Source organism: Poecilia reticulata, chromosome 20 (assembly GCF_904066995.2).
Source record: "Poecilia reticulata chromosome 20, P_reticulata-male-v2, whole genome shotgun sequence".
NCBI classification, from domain to species: Eukaryota; Metazoa; Chordata; class Actinopteri; order Cyprinodontiformes; family Poeciliidae; genus Poecilia; species Poecilia reticulata.
In genome coordinates, this window is record NC_088849.1 from 6,400,026 (window position 1) to 6,424,838 (window position 24,813).

General features: G+C 38.8%; 1 protein-coding gene across 2 annotated transcripts in view; it reads right to left on the bottom strand.

The window, feature by feature from the left end:
• The window catches only part of LOC103482325 (partitioning defective 3 homolog), a 388,210-nt gene that overhangs the window by 266,142 nt on the left and 97,255 nt on the right, over nucleotides 1–24,813 (bottom strand). For both annotated transcript variants that reach the window (XM_081602034.1, XM_008438421.3), the window contains exon 3: nucleotides 14,973–15,147. In XM_081602034.1, the coding sequence (XP_081458160.1) occupies nucleotides 14,973–15,147 (175 nt within the window). The remainder of the gene's footprint in view (nucleotides 1–14,972; nucleotides 15,148–24,813) is intronic.

Consider the following 24,813-nt stretch of genomic DNA (forward strand, 5'->3'; position numbering starts at 1 on the left):
GGTGGGAACCTCAAGTGTTAGAGATAGAGATGAAATATGAGGAAGTCTAAAAAGGAGAACTGGTCATCTAATAATCTGAAAATGGCAACAACAACAACAAAAAGTTCTACTTCTCTAGAATTGCAGCAGTGTAATCTGATGAAACATCAGAAAATGAAACCACAAAACCAACTCTGAATAAATATGAACTGCTGACCTTTGCCATGAGACTGAGATTCAATCTAAATTAAAATAGATGGAAAATGCTTTTAGGCAAAACAGCAGCTAAAACTACTTAGTTTTATTCTTTGTACCACAAAAATACTTTTGGTCCTCAAGGTTACATGCCTTTAAAAACAGAGTCTATATTAAGCAGTCCCCCAGATGTAACCCTGCAGGCTATAAGTATTTATTACAAACACAGAACTGCAATACAGCATCAATTGATACATCTTCCATAAAGACATTTTATCAAAGGTATAACTTAGGAGCAGATCTTTTAAGAAAAACAATATATGCGAACTGAAATCATAAAACCATCACCATTCTGTCTTGGGGGTGGTATTAGCCCAGCTGCACAGTGGTTTTCTGTCAGGCTGAAACTTTGGCAGTTTAATTCTCCTCCCCATTCAGTTTGCCAGAGTGTCCTTGAGCTGCACACTGAACATCCTCAGAGCCTCTGATATACTTGTGCATGCACATGTGAAATTAAAAACGAAATTAAATGAATATATTAGATAGCACTGTGTCATTGAGAAACTCACTAGAACTTAGAAGTAAAAAAAAAGCCCTGTAAAGAATAATAAAAAGAGCTGTTGTTTTTGTACCCAAGGTTTCCCCCCAGGGTATTACAGGCCTGGAGGGCCGCTATGCTTTAAGTGCCCCCCCCGCCCCCTTGTGGTTTTATTTATTTTATTTGGAGGTTTTAAGTCCAAGCCTCCAACTTGGAGGCAATGACTCTTTCCATTTCTCTAAGATGTGTGGTCTAGTTTGCAACCAGTACTTCCTGTTTACAAAGGCCTTGCGTTGCATCAACGTCTGACCAAATAACACTTTGATTGATTTGCTCCAAAACCAGTAGATGGAAAGGTGTACCGTATTTTCCGTAATATAAGGACCACCTAAAAACCTTCAATTTCCTCAAAAGCCAACAGTGCGCCTTATAATCCGGTGCGCCTTATATATCGACCAATATTGAGCCACAACAGGTCTAGCAACTACGGTAAGCAGCCGCCGACTTCATTTTCACACGTAGAAGAAGAAGCGTGCGCTGCATGCTGGGATAGTTGTCAGAACGTTGGTTTGTTAATAAAGTTTGACTGACCTATCTACCTGCCAACTGTCTAGAATCAGGCTGTCTGCATTCTAGACAGGTCATTTAGCACCACGTTCTCCACAAACATGCTGTGCGCGAACGGAGAAGGATGACCATCGTCCGGCCACGCCACGGCCCAGTCGCGGAAGGCTCTCCTCGCCAACCGGAGTCGGACTGTTTAGTTGACATTCACTTTAGTGCAGCTCCATCTAGTGGATGCATAACATAACTCCAACCTCTACTGTAGCGTCTATTCTATGCGCCTTATAATTCGGTGCGCCTTATAGTGCGGAAAATATGGTAATTAAATTTTTTTCCCCCGTTTTGCCACATTTGAAAAGTTTGCTCAAAATTCTGATGATAACTGGATGAAAACGTATCTGGTTGTGTGAAACTCATGGTATTTTCAGTAGAGTACAACAACGTTTCTTTTCTCTGTCTGCAAGGTCCAAAGAGAAAAATCAGTCTCCTTTAACTACAATTCCCTACGCTTCCTGTAAACCAACATTTACAGGAAGCGACGGCTTCAGTGATGTAACAAAATGTCATCTAGGTTGCTATCTGCCTGTGGAAAACCAAAAGGTTCCCACCAGTCTTTCTACAGAATCAGCTAAGAACCAGCTTTTAGCCTCACTCCCTGGTTCAGTAATAAAACTGCCTTGGAGGAATTCTGGTTTGTGAGGACTGAAGCAGGAATGAAGTAGGAAGCAGCTTTGTTCCCACACGACTTCTGAATTCACTATTCAGCTTTCATTCTCAATAAGAAACATAGAGAGAGAAATATTCTTCTCTCTTGACATAAAGACAATACAGACAATCTACTGGAAAGAGAGAGGAAAAGATGTCAGCCTTCCTCATGCCCTCTGAGACAGGATCTCCAGCAGACACTCAAATACTTCAGCAACAATAACACTGAAGTGTGTGCGTGTGTGTGTGTGTGTGTGTGGGAGAGAGACCGTTTCTCCTAGACAACATGGATCCCAGGAAAAGAAGGAGGCAAAGAGTTCACACCCAGAAGTCAGACCTGACTGATTTAGGTCAATGTCTGCATGTGTGACGATGTGTGTTGCTTTTGCCCAAATAAGAACAACAGCAGTAAAAGCATTCAGGTTAGGTTTTTATTGCTAAATATATGAACCACACTCATTTTCCTGTTTGTGTGTTCTGATCAGATGAACTAAAGCTACAAAATAAAATTAAAAAAAACATTCTAAAACTTGGTATCTGGAACTGATTCACTTCAAAACCTTCAAAGTTTCTTGTCAAGAAAGCAAAAAACCCTCAGGCAAAAACAGAACTACAGTAAGAGAATCTACTTCTTTTTTTTTAATGGTGTTCTATATGCTCCTCTGTTATGATAAGTCTAGCAGTGTACGCTCTAAAAAGGTAGTAAGTCCCACTCAGCCTGCTTTGTGGTTAGGAAATGCAGAAGAAGAAGCAGCACTACCAGTCTGGAGGACCACAACTGCACACAAACATCAAACTTACTATCCTTTTAAATGTAGGAATTAATCCTGGGATCAAAAACAGCTTAAAAAAAAAAAAAACAAAACAAAAAAAGCATCAGCTTCTCTCTATTTAGGCTTCCTGAGACGTGAACTCAGCTGAATGTTTGGAGTATAATCTGTTCCAAAAACATGTGGTGCTGTGATTTCAAACCTGCACTTCTCTCCTTGTAGAGAAGTTCAGCTCCACAAAAGTCATAAGTTTGTCATTTTGACTTTCTCAATAACAAACATGTTATTTTACATAAACTTGTCAAAGATATATAGAGACTGCTCTCATAATAAAATCAATAATAAGACTGAAATACCATAAAATATAATATGGTGTTGAAACAGTATTTGATTTTTGTGTGTATTTGGGTTACAAAGGTAAACTTTGGTAAAAATATTTGGGGGGGGATTTGTTTCAATGATACAAATAAAATAAAAATAATGTATAAAATATATGAAAAATAAATATTTTTGGAAACTGTTAGCTTGTGTTGCTGTCGGCGATTCATGGTTAAACAGTAAATCATAATATTTTAATTGCTTTTTTTAAACTATACAGAGTAGTTTTCATTTATACACACACTTATTAATATAAAAAGCTCTGTTTTTATATTAATGAGACAGTATAGGTCTTATTTTATGTTTAACAAGTGTTAGACTTCCAAAAATGGCACATAAACTTATTTACAATGAGAAAACTTTATTTTGAAGGACTTAATGAGGGAGTAAAAATGCCTGTTTTCTACAAATGACTTGGAAATAAATAGTACAAAAGGAAAACTTGAAAAGTTTTTTGTCCCAGTGCGCTGCTGAGACCATTACCAGATTCTCCACTTTTTCAGGGCCAACTGCCATCAACAGTTACTTTTGGCCAACTGCGCCTAAGATGTCATTGATCTAATTGTCACAGTCGCAGCGTGAGGAAAATCTGGAGCTTGACGTGCAAATAAATACAATCGAGTTCCCAGCAGTTATGCAACATCTAAACCATGCAGGTTATTTTTGTTCGCCTTACAGACGTGGAGCAGTTTAACAGCGGATCTGTAGAACGAATTCACAAAAGACTCAAAGTTTTCAATCTGAATCCTTGCTTACCGAATGTTATTTGGTTTGTTGGTTTAAAAGTAACACGAGTGCCAGGACACGAATGTGGAGCTCATGTAGATTTGATATCTGATTGGATGGGGAGCTGAAAGAAAAATATAATTGAAAGTTTTAAATGAAGCACCTTTTTTTCCAAAACTGCAGAACAAATCATTCTAAAAAGGGACTCATAAGCCTACAGCTGAAGAAGCTTTATTATGACAGTTTTCGAAAAAGCCAAACCAAGACACCTAGAAACAGATGTTATTCCTGACATGTAGAGGCTGTTTTAGATATAAATGACCAAGATCAGTCACAGCGTGATTAAAGTACACGAGATTTTCACAGAAATCCAAACCAGGGGACTGTAAAATAGAAACATCATGCGCAAAAGCAATATATCTCAGCCTGTTCCTCTGTATGCTGGCACTTGAATAAAAAATTTAAAAAAAGTATTCTGGGTAAAACCAGACGGGCTGACTTGTGCGTAGGTTACAGTTTTAAAAAAATAATAATACTCCGTTCAAAATAAAGCTCTGAGTGTGCTTAGAGTTTAAGAGAAGTTAGGTCAGGCAAATAAACATTCATAAATCACTTTTACATCATAAACGATCAGGTTTGACTTTACTGAGGCTTTATTGGACTTTAAACATGCAGCGGGTGTTCTGTTCGTGCCAGCATACGTTAGGTTTACGACGTTTACTGCAGTCAGAAGGAAACAGCGGTTGCAGAACAGCAGTCTTACCACTAGAAGCGGTTAAGACTTTTTCTTTTTTTTTGTAGTTTTTTTCAATCTTCTGGGCTACATAACCAGGGGATAAGTAATCATCATACTTTAATACAGTAGGGTAGACAGAACAGTCTGTAAAACACTGCAGTGAAAGATTTTTTGATCCTAAAAGGAAATAACTCTATATGTTCTTCCAAAAAATGTAAACATATTTAATGTCATTTCCTATAGTTTAACCAAGGCTGGTAGGAACACAATGATGATCTAAGGTTCAGAAACAGTCTGGACATTTTTTTTTTCTTTCAGAAAGATATAACTGGCCAGCCTGAACCGAGTTAAGTTATAAATGACCTTTTGACCCAGCCTGAAGAAGAAGAAAAGCAGCCATGCTAGAGCTGTGGCGTGTTGCTCGGCAGTCAAACGCTCCACCGCATCGGTTCCCGAAGCTGCAAATGCTCTCTTGAATGAGACCCTTCAGTTCAGCTGGTCGGAGGTTTGATCTGCGCTTCCTGACCGAATTCCACGTGACAAGGACAACCTGGCCCAGAAGGCTTTAGGAAGTGGGCAGAAAGCTCAACGTAATTATTAAAGCCAACCCGGAGCTCCGGGGTGATTTTCTTCTTTTTCTGGACCGGCTCCGTGTCGGAATGTGAGGCGTATGGACACGGTTATAAATGAAAGAAGATCTGTCCTAATGGAAATGTACGAAGTACAAACCTGATGCCCAAAGTAAAAAGAATGGAAGTTACTGCTCTGCTTTAAAGCTGCGCTGTGTAATTTTTATAATCAATATATTTCATGTTTTTCTGCTACTACTAGCAGCAGAAATACACCGCTCTCGCTCAGAAACAACCAATCGGCGCAAGGAGCAAGGTCTTACCGCAGTTAATCATGCTTGTGTAAGTGCTGCTCACACCCTCCCTCTTGCTCTTTTCTTAAGGCTTCTTCCCCACACTAGAGCCTGAAATGAATGTGCAAGCTAGTTATCATGGCCACCAATAAGAGAAGATAAATAGTTTTCATACAACTGTAAATTGTTTCTTCACTATTAGCACATTGAGCAGCGTGTAGGCAAACATGGTGACAGCACTAAGACCATCCTCCTAGCTCTGATTGGTTGTTTCTGAACAGGAGAGGTGTATATAAATACATACAGTGTATAAAAGCAGCTTTAAAAAACTGTTTGCATGTATGAATAATGATGTGAAACTCCAGTATCTAGATTAAAATGTATGTTTTTCGTTGGCAAAAAGTTAAAACTAAAAATTAAATTCACTACAATTTGCCACAAGGTTCAGTTTTATTTGCACATTTTGTTTTTGCCATTTTCTCTTCTCAAATAAATAATTTAAGTTATTACAAGGGACCCAAACCTTCTATAATCTTTACATCTGGACATTTTAAAACTGTTTATCATTTCTTCCATCACACACATCGTCGCCAAGTCATCTCATCGCTAGAGCACATTATGTCCGCAGGGTAATAGTCGTACATTGTCAAATTAAATCGACTACGATACTCAAAAAGCCTCCAAAGAAAGCCCTTCTGAGTGACGAGTAGAAAACAAATGTTTTACTCTGATCCGACCCGTGACTGCAAGCCAAATCAGGGTCTCTCTGAACGTAATCATATCTGAAGAACGATGTTGCAAGGGGGAGCATTTTGGGATTTCCACAGAGCATTGGTGCACATTATATCTGAATCCAGCTAACGTGAAACAGAACACGATAAAAGGACAGTGATGGATTTACTGTGACTGAGGCTGAACAGATGGTTCTCAGCGCCAACTGGAGCCAGCTATATTGCTAACATGAAAACTTCACTTTTCTGCTACGGAGGCAGCAAATTGAGCAGAACTTGACTCGTCCCTTCTTAAAACCAAAACATATATGGATGATATTTTTTCATACCCTTCTTACGAAAAGCTCTCATTCCCCAAATGTGCATATTCACCCCATTGCTGTTCATCTCGTTTACACTGCCCCAGGTGAGGCAATTGTAGGAAGCAAATACTCTTCATTGTGCAGACAAAACATTAAAGTTCACTAAATCTGCTCAACACTGTAATGAGCTGTTAGAATGAACTCAAGATGTGAATGAAGTTCAGTTTTATGAAGCTTAGCAAACATCAGCTTGCAAAATGTTTTGCTTCTGCCGGATTATCTGGTGATAAAAAGTTCCTAATCAAATCATGGTCTTTCTGTTGAAAAATTTGAGGCACGGTGAAACTTGACAAACAGATAAATGCTGGTATAAAATCTAATTTGCAACAATTTAATCTGGAATATGAGATGCTTAACAGCTTTTAGTGCTGTTTAACCAACTGAATGGGTACTTTACTAATTTTACTGCATTTTTGCCTGTGATTTTATTTGTTAATTTTTTTAGATCTATTTAAATTGTGAAATCCTGGTCAAATTTTGTTGTTTTTAAAAGTACAAATTAATAGATTTCACATAAAATGAAAATTAAAACATGTCTTTTTTAAAAAACAAGGACATGTATTCCTTCAGGAAGTATAGGAGAGAACAACTCAATGTTGCATTGACTTAGCTGTGGAAATTATTTATGTCTAGAAATCTCCTCTTAGGCTTTCGGGGGAGTTTTCTAGCAGTCAAAACAATAAATTGCAAATGTGAAGAACTATCACATCTGGGATTTTTTTTTAATACTTAAAAAAAAAGAAAGAAAAAAAAAAGAAACCCCATGATGATACTAAAGGAAAAACTGCCACTAATCAACATATGTTTGCTGTATTCTCAGTAATTTTCCATATTCAGCTCTTTTTGGAGGTGTTACTTTCATAAAGTAAAAACATATTTGGGAGGTTGGGGGAAAAAAAGTTAGTAGCTCTCTGAAACAGATTTCTTAATGCGCCCTTTCAGAGACTCTTCATTTTTAGATATTCTTCAGCTTAATGCTGAAACAACACCGGTCAGTTCAGACCTGCCCCGTCTCTTTTTCTCAAGATCTTTGTCCCCGGGTTACAATCGGTCGCAGTGGAGTTTATGTAACATGCCAAAAGTTGATTTGTTGTTGTTTACTTTTTCCTCAGTCAAATGACTTGCAGAGCGCGGCCCAGGAAGCAATAAAGCAGTCAAGCACGGTCACACACTCCACTCATACACACATTCACATGATTCCGCCGCTTAGCTGTAGTTTTATTAGGGTTCTGGCAGGAGCAACAAAAGGATTCGCAGTAGTAGCGCATTCCCATCAGCGCTAAGTGGAGACTGACGCTCGCACTGCCAACACCATCTAGCCAATTGGAGTCATTAGCTATAATCTGCTTTGAATTATATCAAGACCCTATTAATGAGAGCTTGGCTAATAACGAACAGCCACTCCTCAGCTGTTTCACACCAACATCGACCATGGACGCCATGTTTTCCTCTAACCTTGCAACTGTAAGTAGGATCATGAGATGACTGGAGCTTTCAGGTAGCTAATAACAGGCTTTCTGCTGAGACTACAGTCTTTTTAAACGATTTTAGCTGTTATGAATTTATAACGTAGCTAGATTATCACTGGGAAAGGGGGACAAAAAGCTTTCGAGACCGGTAATGAAACAAACTAACTTCATACTTCCGAAAAATAAAGCAAAAATTTCTGAATGTAGATTCTATTAAGGAACTAATTACTAACAGTCTTCAGGGTGGATGTTGTTGCTGAGCGAAGAGGATGCAATACGAGCCATTTTCAAGTTAATGAACAAACTTCTCCACAGAATACTCAAGGAAATAGTGCTAGCATGCCAATACAAGATGCTAAACCAAGTATTAATGTATTTTCTGTTCACTTAGACAACAGTTTGCTTCTGCTCCCAAAATAGAGGAATGCAAGAAGAAAAAATATACTTTAAATGCTTTCTTTATATCTTACATCACAAGAGAAATAAAAAATAATCAGCAGATTACATCTTTACTAAAATAAGAGATTAGAAATCATTCTTTTGTAACACTTGAATGTCTAGTTCAAAGAATTACACGTGTATTTTTTTTATTTGAATAAAAATACTTACAGACTTGAACTTCAAAAACCAAAATGTTTTTCTTATTACTCTTAAAACAATATACAGAAATATATGTCATGTTGTTGCATTTAAATTAATGTGTTAAAAAAAATGTCATTAACGTGTAGAAAAATGCAAAACGTTGGGGTCAAACACCGATACAGAAAAGAATTAGTTAAATGAACCATCAGACTAATCAGCTGATGCAAAAATGCCACTGTTATAAGCTCAGCAATTTCAACTGAAGTGAAAGATTGATAAGATATTTCTGGAATAGAGAGAAATGTTGCAAAAGAGAGAGAAAGAGAGAGAGAGAGAGAACAAATTGACTTCAAAACAGTGTCTTAGAGCAAATATCTGCAAAACAATACATGTGTTATAGATTACCTGTCTTGGCTTGGTTACTTTGGTGAGGCAGTATATGTTAAAATTGGACTAATTCACTGTGCTCTGAGATGTACTCTCAGTTTTTCTCACTGCGTCCGTCACCTCTTCTGCAGTGACTTTAATATGGCCTTGGCTGGTGGCAGGCGGTCTCCACAGTGACAGATCACTAAGCCCTACTGATTAGATGAAGGCCTTTCTCTTTGAGGTATCAGCCTTCCTGCACAGGCAGTGCTTTCAATGGCGTTTCAGCAACCCTGTCGCCAAAGAGTTTCAACAACTGAGGCCAAAATGATGAGGCAAGCACAGGGAAAGCCTTTTAGGCTCGACCTGACATATGCATGTGTGTTGAAATGGTTTTATGTGATTTGCAAACATCTGCAATCCCGGAGTTTGATGTGACAAATGCACAAAAATTTAAAATGTTGTGGGGAATAGCTTCTTTTTTTTTTTTTTTGACTCTCCAGCTGCAAGAGTCAAAAAAAATTGGGATAATTGCAGAAAATCTGGGCATTTTTCTGTATTAGTTTCATCTGTATTAGTTTCATCTTTTAGAACGTGAAACTTTGCTCACAGGTAACTTTAGAAAGGAATAACCTCCATCACTTAGTAGCTAACTTTTAGTTGCTAAGTAACTTCAGCCTCAAATAAGCATCACAAAGTTGCTAGCATGTTCTATTTCTGCCTTGTGTTTACTTGTCGACAGAAACGTGCGACAAAAAAAATGAAAAACACGACCGTTAAGAATAGAAGGCGTACCTTCAAAATCCTGTTTCAATTTAAAGTTTCAAACATTTTCTTTTACTTTTACAAGATCGGATTTAATGCGAAACGGGGGAGACTGCTCTGGCATCTGTATAATTACAGGAAAATTGCATTCATTATTGTAATTTACATCCCATCTCCAATCCAATTATTAGCAATAGGCTACCGAGATGAAACCAACGGATCGGAGGAGGACAAAAAAAAAACCAGGGAGGTAGAGTTTGGGACTTTGGGAGTTCTGTGAAGGAAGAGGGGATCAATATGGCTCTAGAAGATAATGATTTTAAATAGACATAATTCTCTGCCTCAGAGTACAGCTGCCAAGGGCACCACTGCAATGCTTTCAAGTCTGATATGAAATATTACTGGCAGTAATTTGCTCATCTGCATCCCAGGAGGGACCTTCTCCTGCCAGTCTTGTTCATCTGCCTGACCATGTAGCAAGTGTGTATCGCCCCAACCAGCACCCCTTTAAATTAAAACACACTCTGAATAATTATTGGAAAGTATATTCAAATTGTAAGTAAAAAAGAAGATGGTATTTGTTATGATTTATGGAGTGTTCACGCTAAGCTTTTTTGAGGACAGCCAACTGACACAATACAGGTTATTTCAATTATTTCATTCTTTTAATCCACTTTCATGAATCTCGATGTGTTTGTAAGTCAGTCTGATTGTAATTTTGTTTCCTAATTTCAACAAATCCAATAGTATCGGGATTTGATGTTGAACATAAGCTAGCTATTAGCTGACATCATGGATTTGAACTTTGCATTAACTGCCTCTCAAAAGTTTGTGCAGAATTTTTTTTTTTTTAAATATACTTTTTCCACTAAGAAAAATTATCTGGTATTAGGTGTCAAACTCATTTTCGTTATGGGCCAAATCAAGATCATGAATGCTCTCAAAGGGCCAGTTGTGCCAGAATGTATTCATAAAAACTGTTCACCAAACTGTTAAAATATCAATGAATTATTAAAATTAAATATTACTGAACATATTTCCAGTCCGTCCAGGATTTCGTGATGCTTTTTGTGATTTTGGCAATTTGTATCAGTGCAACAAAAGTGTGGGGATTTGTCGATTTTGCATAAATTTCCACAATAATTCTCAAGAAACTGGTGGGACTGATTGATATAATTTGGCAGTAAACAAAAACTTCTTTGACTTGATTGACAACATGATATTTAAGCAGACTTGGTGTTTAGGCTGGAATATAGAGGGACACATAGAAAACTGTGGCAGGCCACGGGCCTCGAGTTTGACATGTGTGCCTTACAGTTTGTCTACGGTATGAAACACATCTGTGATCAATTCAGCCATCTTCACTTTTGATTCCATTTTAACCCAAAAATAGCTAAATATTTTTTGTCCCACAAGCTTCAATGTGCAACCATCTTTTTGCCAGATTTTATACAATAGTTCAGTAAAAAATGTTGAACACATTTGTAAAGCCTGTCTTAAGAAATGCATGAAGTTTTTCAAAATAGCCATGAAAAGAAAAAGGTCCAGTGTTGAACTTTCTCTGATATACTGGATATTAATTTCCATGCCAATTCCTGATAGATAGTGGCCTGTTCTGGCTTTATCAGTAATGTCAGTTCACATTTATTTTTGTTCACTCGCCTTAAGGATTGACGACATTTCGTGACTGGATTAAAATCGGTGGACTTTTCTAATATTTTCGAACCACAGTTATCACTTCTACCTTGTGACATGGCACTCCAATGTGCAGGAATAAAAAGCTTTTCCATCACCAAACGCTCTGAAAAGATTGAGATCCAATTCTTTACTGATAGGAAAGTGATTTGTGAGTACAGACGCTTAAACAAGAGCCAACCCCTCAAATTGTTTGCCGCAGGGTATTTCGTTGTTAGCTTTTCTTGTCTGGACAGCAATTCTTTCAGACAATCTGAAAGTCGGGAGGAGACTTCAAAGAAAACAACTTCATTCCAGTCTGGACTGTAGATCACTGGGAAAGATGTCGGATATACAGAAATGTTTTTCTTAGAGAGAAATAACTTCTTTGCTGCCCTTTTTGATACCAAGCGTGCATCCAAAAGTCTGCCATTCCTGACCAAGCACTGCTCTGGTGGCAGATCGTTTAAGGGTTCTGAATGGTCGACGTACCAAAATCGGTTTTCATTGTCGTATTTGGGTGACAATAACTGCATCATTGTGTTCTCGTGTCGCCCATCCCTTCATGCCACAACCCCAAAGGCAAATTTTTCTCCCCTACTGGACATGTTGCGTGATTTGTCTGAGTCTCGTAGATGTGTTTGTGTATGCGGAAAACTACTCCTCCAACTACTCAACTTCCAGAAGCTGGATTTACAGCCAGAGAGCAAGACGGATAGTTTTGGGGAGCAACTGTCCACGGCTATGAGGAAGTACATACAGTTGGACCAAAACACTTAACTTCCCCCCTTCTGGTCCGATAGAGCGGGCAAATGTCCCACTGATGTCATCCATTCTTTTTTTACAATAATATGGGAAATAAAATATCTTCTAGTTCGTCATTCATTACATCCGTGTCCTTCAAACTTGTAAACTCATAATGATGACTCAATAAATAGATGACCCGGACAAAAACGTATTATTTGCCTGTGAAGCTCGTCTGATGCAAAGTGACGGCGACGGCGTGTGTTTTCCTGAAGGTAACCGTGGCTGACAATGAAGGATGATTTTAAGCACCATGCCGCTTTAAGGCAACCATTCTGTTCTTCTAATTCAATCAGAATAACAGAGTGAGATCAGTTTTCCTGTCGTCATTAACGCGTTCCCTCGAGGTAACGATACGATCGCAGAACTGATGCCAGCAGTTTTTGTTTCTGAGCTAAAGCAAATGGCAAGTGTCTGTGTTTGTGTGTGTGTTTTTCCTTCATAACATTTATTTTCCTTGAATGTCAAATTAAATGCGTTTATTTGAACATTGTACAAACTAAAGTTTGCAAAAAAAAAACATTTTTCAACCTTAAAACTTCTGGGCATGATTACATTGTTTAGCAGTGGGACTAAACAGATGTATTGTGTATACACATAATATATCAATATATTTCATGCAACATAAACCAAATTTCCTGTTTTATTCTAATAAAAATATTTTATAGAAATAAAAAAAATGCCATAATACAGTGTCCATTATGGCTTTTTGAGCACAGACTGATCTAAAAGTTGCAGGATGCCTCGGAAGTCTTGGATTGTAAATTCCACTTATTGTTTCCAAAGAAGAAGAGATAATCTACCGAGACATTGTGTCTGTTGTAGTCAATTGGTTCAGGTAATCCTTTTGTCCTACTCTGTACTTTTTGTGTTTTATTTGCATTTGTCAAATAAAAAGTTATTTCACCAGAACAGCTTCTCGGTTTTGATTTGTTTCTGCCCGGGGCCTCAGCAGGGCCGTGGTGATTGATTGCTACTACCTGTATCATCCCATGTGGGATTATGCTCCCGTTTTCTTTGCTTAGTGCATCTTTGTCATCATCACCCTTCACCTACACTGCTGACGTTGTTTGTGCTCCGAGTCTTGTCATGTTGCTTCATGTTTTGTGGTTTACATTAGGCTTCTTCCCTGCTGTGCGGAGTCTTGGTTTCTCCCTCAAAACATATTTCCTGCCGACTCCGAGCTGCTTCCCGAATCTGGGTTCTTACTGTGCTTCAAATGTGACACTATGAGACGGGTGCCTATGGTTCCACATTGTATATAAATCACTACATCTTGTCTGCTACTGTAGGGCAGGAAGAAATGCTTTCACAAACCAAAAAGATGACTAAAAAGTAAATATTTTTTGGTATTTTCACATGGTTTAAAGTTAAAGTACAATCTGTTCTGTTCATTTGCTAAATCGGATCAAAATTAACTTTCTTGCATTACTCTTCTATAAAGTTTGTATTTGTAAAAACCTTATTGCAAAAAAGAAATAAATAAATTGAGTTTGCCATGGCCTTGGGAAGAATTTTTAAATCAGGATGTTAGAACAGCTGGTACTGTTATTGCATACAAATGAAACTGATACCTGAAAATATGTTGACATATTTAGTGTGATTGCTGGGAACTCGGCATTAGATTGTTCTGTTATGTAGCAACTAAAACAATTCGTGATTATTAGGATAGAGTTTGAAGAGAATTCTAAACGTTTTGAAACTTGCACTGTATACATGAACGGCATCCTACATAACAAACCAAATATGGTAAAGTTTAGCACTAGACTGAAATTGGCCTTGAATGTTAGAAGTTAACTATTATTTGTCTTTGTCAGTTTGAACACACTTATGCTTTTTAAGGCCTTAGTTACTGCATTATTCCAGAAGTGTAAGATTAGTTTATCTTGTAAAAACATTAGGGAAGAACTTAAAAGATGCTTAAGAATTCATTTTTAGAGATGCAACAAGATCTCTTGATATTAAAGTAACAGACAGCAATAAATTAGTTGTTAGCATCACTTTAAGTTGTGTGAAGTAAGTCTAAGTTACTATGACTTCTGGATATGGCTTGTATCTATAAGACTCTTATTTTGAAGTGGAAAGGGTAGTAGTTCTTGAGTTTTTTTGTTGTGTGTGTGACAGAAATGATTTATAAAGACCTAGATAAGCTAACCGACAGAAGTAATCTACAAAAACCTTGAAGAATCATTTTGGGAACTCTGTAGAAGACTTTAAAGTTGATAAAGTTAAAAACGAGAACATTTTTGAAAGAACTCTGAGAATGATGCGACTCCGTTAGCTTTAGGTTAGGTTTAAGCTAACAAAATTAGCATCTTATTTGTATGTTCCCATCAGAGCTAAGCTTATGGAAAATACCACAGTTATTTATTGTTTCAGAACTATGTTTGATCATCTCCGGTCCAAATTGGACATACTTGTATTGATCAAACTTGAATTGAACATTTCTGGAGAGAGCAGAGATTATTTACAAAACACAATTGGAGTTTTAGGAAACCTTTCTACTTGATAAAACACATAAACGGAAAATATCCATCACCTTTTGGCACCAAGTCCATCTTAGAATTAGACAACCATAAAACATGTTGACACATGGGAGATTCGCACCTGAACTGGAATATCCTACTCTGACCACATTTTGCAAAACGGTGAAAAGCTCATCAGAAATAAATATTTGTAGAAAATCGTCTCACTCCTGTGGCCCCGGTGTCACGCATTTTCTCACTCTCCAAGCTAAGCGTATTTCCAGGCCCGCGTTGGACTTACTTGATCGCAGAGCAGATGTTGTGACCTCGATCTCGCTTGCAGCTTGGTAGGGCTGGAATGCTGACGCTGAATTCATCTCGCTGGCAAACGGCTCTGGGCTGTGCGTTCCCGTGGAGCTGGCGCTGGTTCCGTCCCCTCCATTGTGTGGATCCTGCTCTTCGTACACTGCAACCAGCTGAGGAGACAATGACACAAATGCTTTCACATACTGTATCTTTTTATCCGCACAATGGCGCATTAACTGGAGTGCCAGACGCTCTGCATTCGCTACAGCCAAAAATCGCTCCAAGTGGCATCATTTCACTCCAAAGTAACGTGTCGTTGTGGAATTTTATTACAAATAATTTGTTCTTTTGGGGGAATTTAGCAACATGGCTTATCTCGGAAACGTGTGTTTCTGTAATGGCATGGGTTGCTCCGGGTTGCCAGGTTTGGCTCCCAGGACAAGCTGCTACTCTGTTCTAACAAAAAGTGATTAGTTGCCACGTTTCCCAAACCTGATGGAATAAACTCCCCAAAGCATCGCATGATCAGATCACCACCACTCATTATCAGAGCCAAAATGGCAGAATAACGAGAGGAAAATGTGTAACATAACTCAGCAGCAGAAGAAGAAAAAATGCCAACCAGTGGAAGGTACCCAAATGATTTAAATTCTTTCTGAATGTCTCGTGGATTTTGACCCTCGCTGAAATAATTCCAAAGACAGAAGGAATGCAATACTGCACAACCTTTGGTAGCAGGGAGGACACGACAGTGCCAAGTGGCTTTTTCATTTTCAGCTGAATCCTCTGCTGAACCTCTCAAAAGAGGATTAACCTCCGTCTCTATCCAGACTAAGCAACCAAACAGCAGCAAAAAGATGTGCCGGCATGCAAGACAAAACAACAACGCATATGTTAAAGACTTGAAATGAGTTATTTTTAATATTTTTCTGCTACCTGCAAACACACACACACACACACCCACACACACACACACGCACACAAAGAATTAGTCATTCGTGAATATCACATTAGGTTGATCTGAAAGCAAAAAAAAAATTATATATATATATATATATATATATATATATATACAGTTTTCCCATGTATTTGTTATTTTTCATCTCCCCAACACAGGAAAATCTGCATACAAACAAGCTGAAATGTCTCTGCTTCTCTGATTTGGTTCATATCCACAAGAAGAGTATTACACTTAAGCGTGTTTGTGTGTTTGTGTGTGTCTGCATATGAATTCACGCCGCTCTGCGTGTATGCCTCTGTGGTTTACGGCGGCTGTAATTCACAGCAGTGTCTCTCACGCTGGCTTTGTACAATTAAAGCAGCCTGTTTTTTTTTTTTTCCCCCTCTCTTCTTTTCCTTCCCTTAAGATGTTTTGCCGCGTGCTGGTGCCGTCTCCGAGAACCCTCTTTATCACCGAAAGCTTTCATTTCACCCTAATCACGTTCCATCCCGATGTTAAAATTACATTCCTCAGATTGTAAGAGTTTATCACGAATGTGCTCAGCACACCAGAGAGGCAATCAGAAAGGAAAGCGATCTGCTACTACCAACATAAGAGGAGGCATCATAGCTCAGGCGTGCTTATTGGTAAATATGCGAATTCACGAGTGAAGGCGTAAAAGACGGTTTGCTTTTGGTTTGACTGCAAACAAACTTAAACGGGAGATTAAAGCGTAAAAAGCGAACATGTGTGTGTGTGTGTGTGCGTGTGCATGCGTGTGTGTGTCTTGGTTGAGTTCTTCCAAGAAGAAGGCTTAATGCACTAAATATTTTTATAGAGATGAAAAGAAGAGGGCCTGAAAGACAAAAAGACTTTTTGGCGTTTACGCTGGCCGAGTGTGATGTGTGCGGGCCAATGGATCATTAGCAATGAAATAATCAGGCCTCCCATTCATGTGTTACTGGGAGCATTTAGCGACTCGACAAGCCATGTGCCTGCCAGCTGCCCATTTAGGGAAGTGCTTAATACTGTTGTTGCTGTCTGGGGGAAAGCACTATTCATTTTTAAATACTTTTAAAGTCTCATTAATTAAGTCGGCTTGTCTTGCCCACTACTCTGTTTCATAATCAACTTAGTCTATCCCTGCACCGAATTCAGGATTTATGACGTCCAGTAATGAGCAGTTTATTCTGCTACAAACCAGGATGTTAGGATGCAAAATGTGAATAGATCCACACATAACTGCTGATTTGTCCTTGAATAAAACTCTCTTTGAAGTGGAAGTTGTTACTGAGGGATGAAGACAAAGTTAGTTATTCTTGGGATGGGTATGTTTAAAAATGTTTGGCCAAGTAATCACAAGATGCATTATGTTTGAAAACAACTTGGAATGAGTCAAAGCTTTCAAGCAAACCAAAGTAAGTGACCCTTCACCAGTGCAGACTGAGAGTCTGCATGGTTTGGCAAAAGATAAAAGAATGTTAATATTGGTTCATTGCTGCAAAACCTTTCTTAGAATTTATGTAAATACCAGACCAATGGCACACACGCAGCTTGATTTTGAAGATATTAATAAAAACATCTGACATATTCGCTCACTGTTGTGGTATTTAGAGAACAGAGATGATTTTGGTCATCAAACAAGAGAAATTTGTTAATTTTTTTTGTTTGATGTTTTTAAACGTCTGGTTTTAACTGTATGTGGTACATGGGGCAGAGTTACAACACATGGCAATTAATCTTCAACAAATGGTTGCAGTCTGTCTTAGCTGACTGTGTATTCTAAAGTATGAGTCTCAATAGGAAGAAGACACTAGAGCATTATTTACCGCATGCAGCACATGCTCCTATAATGCAATGAAGCAACGTGTGGCAGGGTTAGTCAATTTACAAAGAAATTACTAGGTTTATCTACTTATCAAAAATTGTGTTTTTTAGTTGGAGAAGGCTTCAACTTTTATTTGACGAAGCTTACTTGGAAGACTGTGAAGTGTCTTTGGAACAGCAGGTAGATTTTATCAGACACCGGGTTTTCACACGTCTCTCTTGCATGTCTCAGAGCTTTTTCTCGCGGCGTTTTGACCTCTGTCTGTGTAAGGAAGAGCAAGGCACACGTGGCCGGAGGGAGAACTGATGCAATTTTTGCTTTCGGTGAGACAGAACTCGAGCTGCTAAAGCAGTGAAATCCATCACAGAGCGCTCGCCTCCTCCTGGGAATTGATCGCAACCACTTCAGAACAGAGACAAGTTCACACTTCTTTTTGATTTCTATTTTAGATTTTTTTTCCCCTCTCTTTTTTATTCACTCACCGTCTCCTTTAAGCTACTGTACAAAGGATGCTGGGGATGAACTCAGAAGTTTTTGACGCGAGAGAAAACTTTCTAGGCCAGGAGACGCGACGGCTAATTGTCGAGTGGCGTGACAGCCGAGGCTGAGGGAGACTCTAAATAACGTGAGGCTACAATGAAACACACCAATCAAAACCAGAGATATGAAAAGGCAGAGAGAAAGCACAAAGATTTGGGGGAAGAAGAAAAGAATTTTCCAGTTTCGAGGGTCGGGATAAACTCCAGAGCGGTTTCAAAAACCTATTTAGCTCCCACCTGCTTCAGTTGAGAGAACCGTGGAAAAGCACGGAGCTGGCAGTCTTATTTCATGGACCTCTCTCTCCTTCTCTCTTTCCGTCTAGGAGAGAGCGACAACACAGATGCTGCTTTAAGCCCCTGTAGCAAGGCTGACACTCATCCACTTTCAGCCTGTTCCACTGACTGTCACAGCAGCTGCCAATCAAGCGCTATCTACCTGGAAGCCCGAGGGGTTGTTGGGGGAGAGGCATGAGCGGGGGGAATGGATAGAGATGATGTTGAACGGGTGAAACGAAGCGGGGGATTGAGGAGGAAGCGGAAGAAAAGAGAAAGTCAACTGAGGCCAAGCGTTTTTCAGTTGCGTAGGTACAAGCTGTGTTCGGTATTTCCATATCATTAAATGGAGTGAGCTGGCAGACAGTATTTAAAAAAAAAATTAAAAAAACGCAGAAATTCAGGGATGCCTTTCATGTTGGCCTCCTTTGATCACCTTCCGGCTTTTGGCAGCAAGGTGAAGAAGGAGAAGAAATGTAGAGGAGGTAGCTGAGGGGGGAAATGAGAAGCAGTTCTGACAACCTCTTTTAAGATCTCCTCTCCGCGTCCGCTCTCTTCCCCCGCCACCCCACCGAACACACCGGCCTACCAGAACCTGTGATCTGCGCGGCTGAATGGGCGATTGGGATTGGCGTCACTGCAAAACGCCTGTCCAAAACACTCACCAAGTGGCACGGGAAAGGACCAAGACAACAGAGGCTATTAGCAGCTGTATGCAACAGCAGCGCTAACAAAGGGAAGAAAAAAGTGGGGCTTTGCAAACATATTCATACGCTGGGAACATTTACACAATTAGTTACTTTAGTACGGCAAGCTTTAATATGCATTGTATGTGGTGGAATTTTAAGTAGCAAATGAACACCTGAATGGAGCTGCTCTATCAGAGTGGTTTAGTCAAAGTAAAGGCTTCAGTCAATTGTAAAAATTGGGAAAATTGCTTTTCACATCTAAAGAGATTAATTTTGAGTTGTTTTTACAAAGATGAGTTAGCTAAAATTACAGTCTCGAAATTTTTAAAGCAAAACACTTGCAGCAGTGATTGAACCAAACTTTTTTTTTTAAGTATTGTGATGTGAGAGCTGAATAAAAATGAATGCTGCATTTCTCCAATTCAACATTTAAAAGAGGAACATTATCCAAAAAAACTATTTTTTATCATATTATGATATGCTATGTCCTCATTGAAAACATACCTGGAGTGTTGTTTTCACTCTTTCACGAATGTCTAAGGAATCCTGAATCTCCCGTAGCAACCATTCAGCGGTGCCTCAAAATTTGCTCGCAGCACCTATTTACCCAAAGCTCCACTGTAGAGCTTCAGTCTCCAGTTGAGCTTCCATCCAAACAGAGCAGTCCTACCCCGCACGGTTCCTTCAGACATAAGAGTTAAGATTCCTAAAACGCTGTATCCTTTTCCCGTCACTTGACAGGTGTTAACATGCCATTTTTCTTTTGTGAAATGAAGTTATATTCCTAAGGGTATGAAATATTTAGCCAAGAACTGTACAGTGGGAAAAGTAAACACACATACATACCTTGACACTCACAGAGACGGACAGTGCTTCATCTCCCCTCTCGCTGCCATTTATCATCATTTTACTGCAAGGGCACCGGTGGCACAAAGTTATTATATGTACAGTGCAGGTGGAACAGTGAAGTCACATACTCCAGAGAATCCAAGGACTTCAAACTTGTTGAGTGATGGACGTGAATCACCATATATCATCTACACACTGTTAGTCTTTTCATCCATCTGTCTGTCTGTCTATTCATCACTCCCTTCGACGTTCCCGAGACATCGTGGAGGTTTTGGACCATTTCTCAGTTTTTGACACTAGCAGAGGTTGGTCTTAGATAATACTTTGTTTGTAGAAGAAAAAAAATCATCTTCTTTTTAAAGAATCAACCATGGAATCGACCTTAAACCAAGATTGGTGCGAACAGCCCTTTCTCCCCTCACTCTGAAGCTATTACAGTTTTTAATATTTTATTCTTCCTCCTGTCCATTATTTCTAACACACCATGAGTCAAGCAATCCAACAAAGTGCTTAGTTATGTATTTTCCTGCTCATCAAGAGCATCAAATATTCAGAGAAAGAGTCTCCAGCACTCTTGGCCCATCACTTGCATTCCAGATAACCATCAAACTGCGCCCGGCGGCGCTTTAGAAACGTATGCATATTGCAGGTGCTGTCACATGGGGTTGATGCAAGGGAAGACTGCCCCCAAAGGTTGGCTTTTGCAAAGAGAGAGAAAAAAAAACCGAGAGTGGAAATGATGACACAACTTCGAAATTCAATGTAACGTGGCAGAAAAAAATTAATAAAAAAAAAAATGCTGTGACATGTACAATACATCCTCCCGTTTTCTTACTGGGAAGGTGTGCATCAGCAGTGGAGCAGGGCAACGGGAATCAAAGGGAAAAGCGAGATGAAAGGCTTAAATATATGCAATAATACCAAGCAGACAATTAGTTTGTTCTGCTTAATTATGAGCTAAAATAAAGCACACATATATATTTCACTTTGGTAAAGACGGTTCACCACAGGAAAAAAAAAAAAAGAACGATGAACACATGGTGGGAACACTGACAATGTGGATCGCAATGAGAAAATACACAGAGCAAGCAAAGTTTAACCAGATTACAGAGTCATCCCTTTCAAATCCACAAGGCTAAGTTCCCATCCACCTTTGAAGTTTCCCTCCTGGGCGCGGGTAATGAATTCACACATATTAGAGGCCGGTGTAAGAGCGCTACCTACGCAGTGCTGACAGAGGAGAAAGTTCCTACTACGCCCCTGACACATTCTTCCATGTATATTAATACATTATAACCTATGCTCATATGTGCAATTCAATTTCGTCCAGCCCTGGGAAATAAAATGTTAAAAAAATATATACTTTTTTTTTCTTCTTCAATTTTTCCAAGACACACAAAAGATCATTGCTGACTGAAAAGCAAGAAAGAAGCCAGGGTTATCAAGCGAGAGCAGAAAAAGTGATGACATTAAAAGCAATTAAAGTGAATCTCTGTAGACAGACGGAAAGAGATATTGTAATCATTTTATGACCTTGATGGGCTCAATAGCCACTGATTGCTTAAGGGTTATTAACACTGAGCAGACACATGAAATAATGCTGATTATGTTTCGCCCAAACATTCGACACAGCCTCATGAGCCTCATTAATAAAGGTATTTCACACAGGCATTTGATTACAAGAGTATATTTTACATTCTCTCTCATAAACAAACATACACGTCAAAATTCAATACGAGCTACTTAATTTCTGATTCCATGGAAAGTTATCCATTCCAGTGTTGAACATTTAAGTACATATCAGCCTTTTAGTAACTCTGCAATGAGCATAAAATGTGTTTTCTAGATCAAGAACCATAAAAAGGTTATCTCTTGAAGAGCGGTCTTTATAAAAGTTAATCTATATAATAAAGTGCATTAACCGAGATGTGCTATTGTAATTGAGCTCACCAGGGTTAAGAGTTCAAAAAAAGACAGCAAAAATAACCTACAATATAACCACAGAGAAACTTGTACAAGAGTCAGCACTGTTTTTATTCCATATGTCCCACAAATAAAGTGCAATAAATCAATGAGGTCCTGTTCCCAAACAGGGAGGGAATCCCACATCAACTCCTTTGAGGAAGCTAACATTAGCATGCAGTGCTAGCAGTTAGTTACTAATTCAGGAAGCCGTGACAGGCAGCCTGCACTCAGTTTCAAGCATGTTTCTGTGATAAACAGAATACAGATCTTTTTGTTTGCTGCCCACATCCTTTATTTCTCCAGGCTGTGTGCAAGAAAATCTCACCTTTGAAGGGATGGATGTGTAGCAGCGGTGATGTGTTTGGGCTAACAGAGGCCTGCTGTGGCCTGGTGACTAGAGATGAAGTGAATGTTCTGACAACAAGGATAATGATTGGGACTGGTATCATCAGATTTTTCCCTACACACCCCATCAACATGGAAAATAAAGGCCAATCAGTCAGTAAAACAGAGTGAATTAGTATTCTTCTCTATAAACCCGAAAGAGGGTTGGAGAAGTGAAAGATATTCCAGAAAAATCTTTCAAAAGGATTTGTCCTTCAATTGGTTAGGCAAAAATAAAAATAAAAATTAGGCAAACTCAGAAAGCATAAGTCAAAACTCCACACTCAGAGACCTGGAAACACAGGAAGAAAAGACCAGCAAAAGAAAAAAACAAAAACGAAAAACTTCAAAACATTTTTTGGTGTCCCTTGTGGGATAAAAAGGACAGAATAAACAGCAGAAAGAGGGTGGGGCAGACTCAAAGGGAAGAGAGTATCCTTGAAAAGCCTGTACATCCTCTGCAGTCAAGGTTTGTTGGAAATCAGGTGTTTAATACCTGTGGCAAAACTAGGTCCAATTATTGAGACATAAAAGTTTTCCCTCACTCTTTTTATCACTGTCATCCATCTCCGTAGTGGCCCTGCAAAATTAGGTGGATGGGTGGATTGATTGTCTGTCTCAGAGTCTAGTGAGCAACAGACCTACAGCAAATGGATCTACTTGACTCAGAGCTCACATATCCACAATAGAGCCTTTGTCATATGTAACACTGGACAAATGTTGACCGACATCCTTTTTGTTTTGACAGATGGCAATATTTCAGTTTACCTCAATCAAAATGGTGAGGTACACATCTTTGTAGTAGTAAAAAAGATAATGTATTAATGAGGATTTTAATGTTTTCTTCACAATGACATACTTCCCAAGAACCTTTACACACAGCTTGCCGTCAACCTGTCAACCCGGTTTCACAAAGTAACCGTTGGCAAATTAGGGTTTTCATATCTGCCCTCTGGCTTTCATGCTGTCGCCTGGGACGGCCCTGGGTGCACTGCCTCATCGCCCCGAGCCACAGACCAACAACAGAGGCTGTTTATGTGCCTAAAACTCCTTAATATGCACAAGGAAGCACTTTGCATTTGAACTAAATAGAGTTCAGAATTAACACTTCAATGTGCATGGCTGCTGAAAGCAAACCCCTACCTTGACTGCATCTATTTCACAGTCACTTCTGAGGCTTTGTTGTCCTGAGCTGCACATTCAGCTAACCTTCAGTGATAAACTTCAACAAAGCCAAACACTAAGAGTTAAGCACTCATCTTGACAGCTTGGCTTTATGTGGTAAATAAAATGGGTCGATGTGTTCCAATGGAAAGCAGAACACAAAAAACGCAAGTATAACAAGAAACAGACTGCATCTGACAAGGTTTGTAGTTATTTTTGGAGGTCTTTTAGAAATAATTTATATTATATGTCATCATATTGCATATGTTATCATTTTGCATAAAAACTAAAATTAGATTGAAAGAATATAAATAATGATCGTGTTGGTATCATCTTAAAACTAATTTGCTAAAAATGTACAGCAGGATTTAGGGATTCTTCAATGAAGTCTTGAAGAAAACGTCAAGAATGGGTCACTGGGTTTTTTTTGTTGTTGTTGTTTTTTTACCAAAATAAAAGTTTCAGGAGAGTTCTTGAAGAAATCAATTTCTTGGGTTTCTGTATCTTATGGGATTATCTCAACAACAAAAAAAAAACTGCAATAATAAAACAGTCGATGTGTGTGGCATCTATTTTTCTGACATACAAGCTGGGCCCATAAACATTTCATAAAGTGCTGCAAAAGATGCTGGTGGACAACAGCATTTGTTTTTCTACTGAAAACATACAAAAGCTAAGGAGAATACACAATGACTGAAGCACTCTAATCCAGATTTCATGACATTTTTCTTTCATTAGCATTACACCACGAGCTTTAGCATATTAGCCACTACAGCTGTACACCAAATGTGGACGTTTAGGGCAGTTTGAGTCCTTTCATCTGGTCAATCGTTGATATGCAGTGTGAATGCCTGCCATTTAAAATACATTAGCTTACTAAATAATGTGTCCAACCTGTGATATGCACAAACTGACATTAAAATCATGACTTTTGTTTGACATAATGCAGCTTTTTTGCAACTATACCAACACATGGCAACAAGCTAAAACTGGCAGAGATCCACGGGTCAAGTGGAAGAATCTGTTGAATAGACAAAGTTTGTTTGTTCACTCCAATAATCTGGCTATTATATAAAAGTGAGGTGAAGAAAACCATTTTTGAAAGAAAACCCAAGAGAAGTCGTATTTGTCCACTGGCACAAGCCATGCAGAAGGCTTAGCGGTCAACTAACATGTGGCAAATTGGTTCTAGTCACATGTCAACC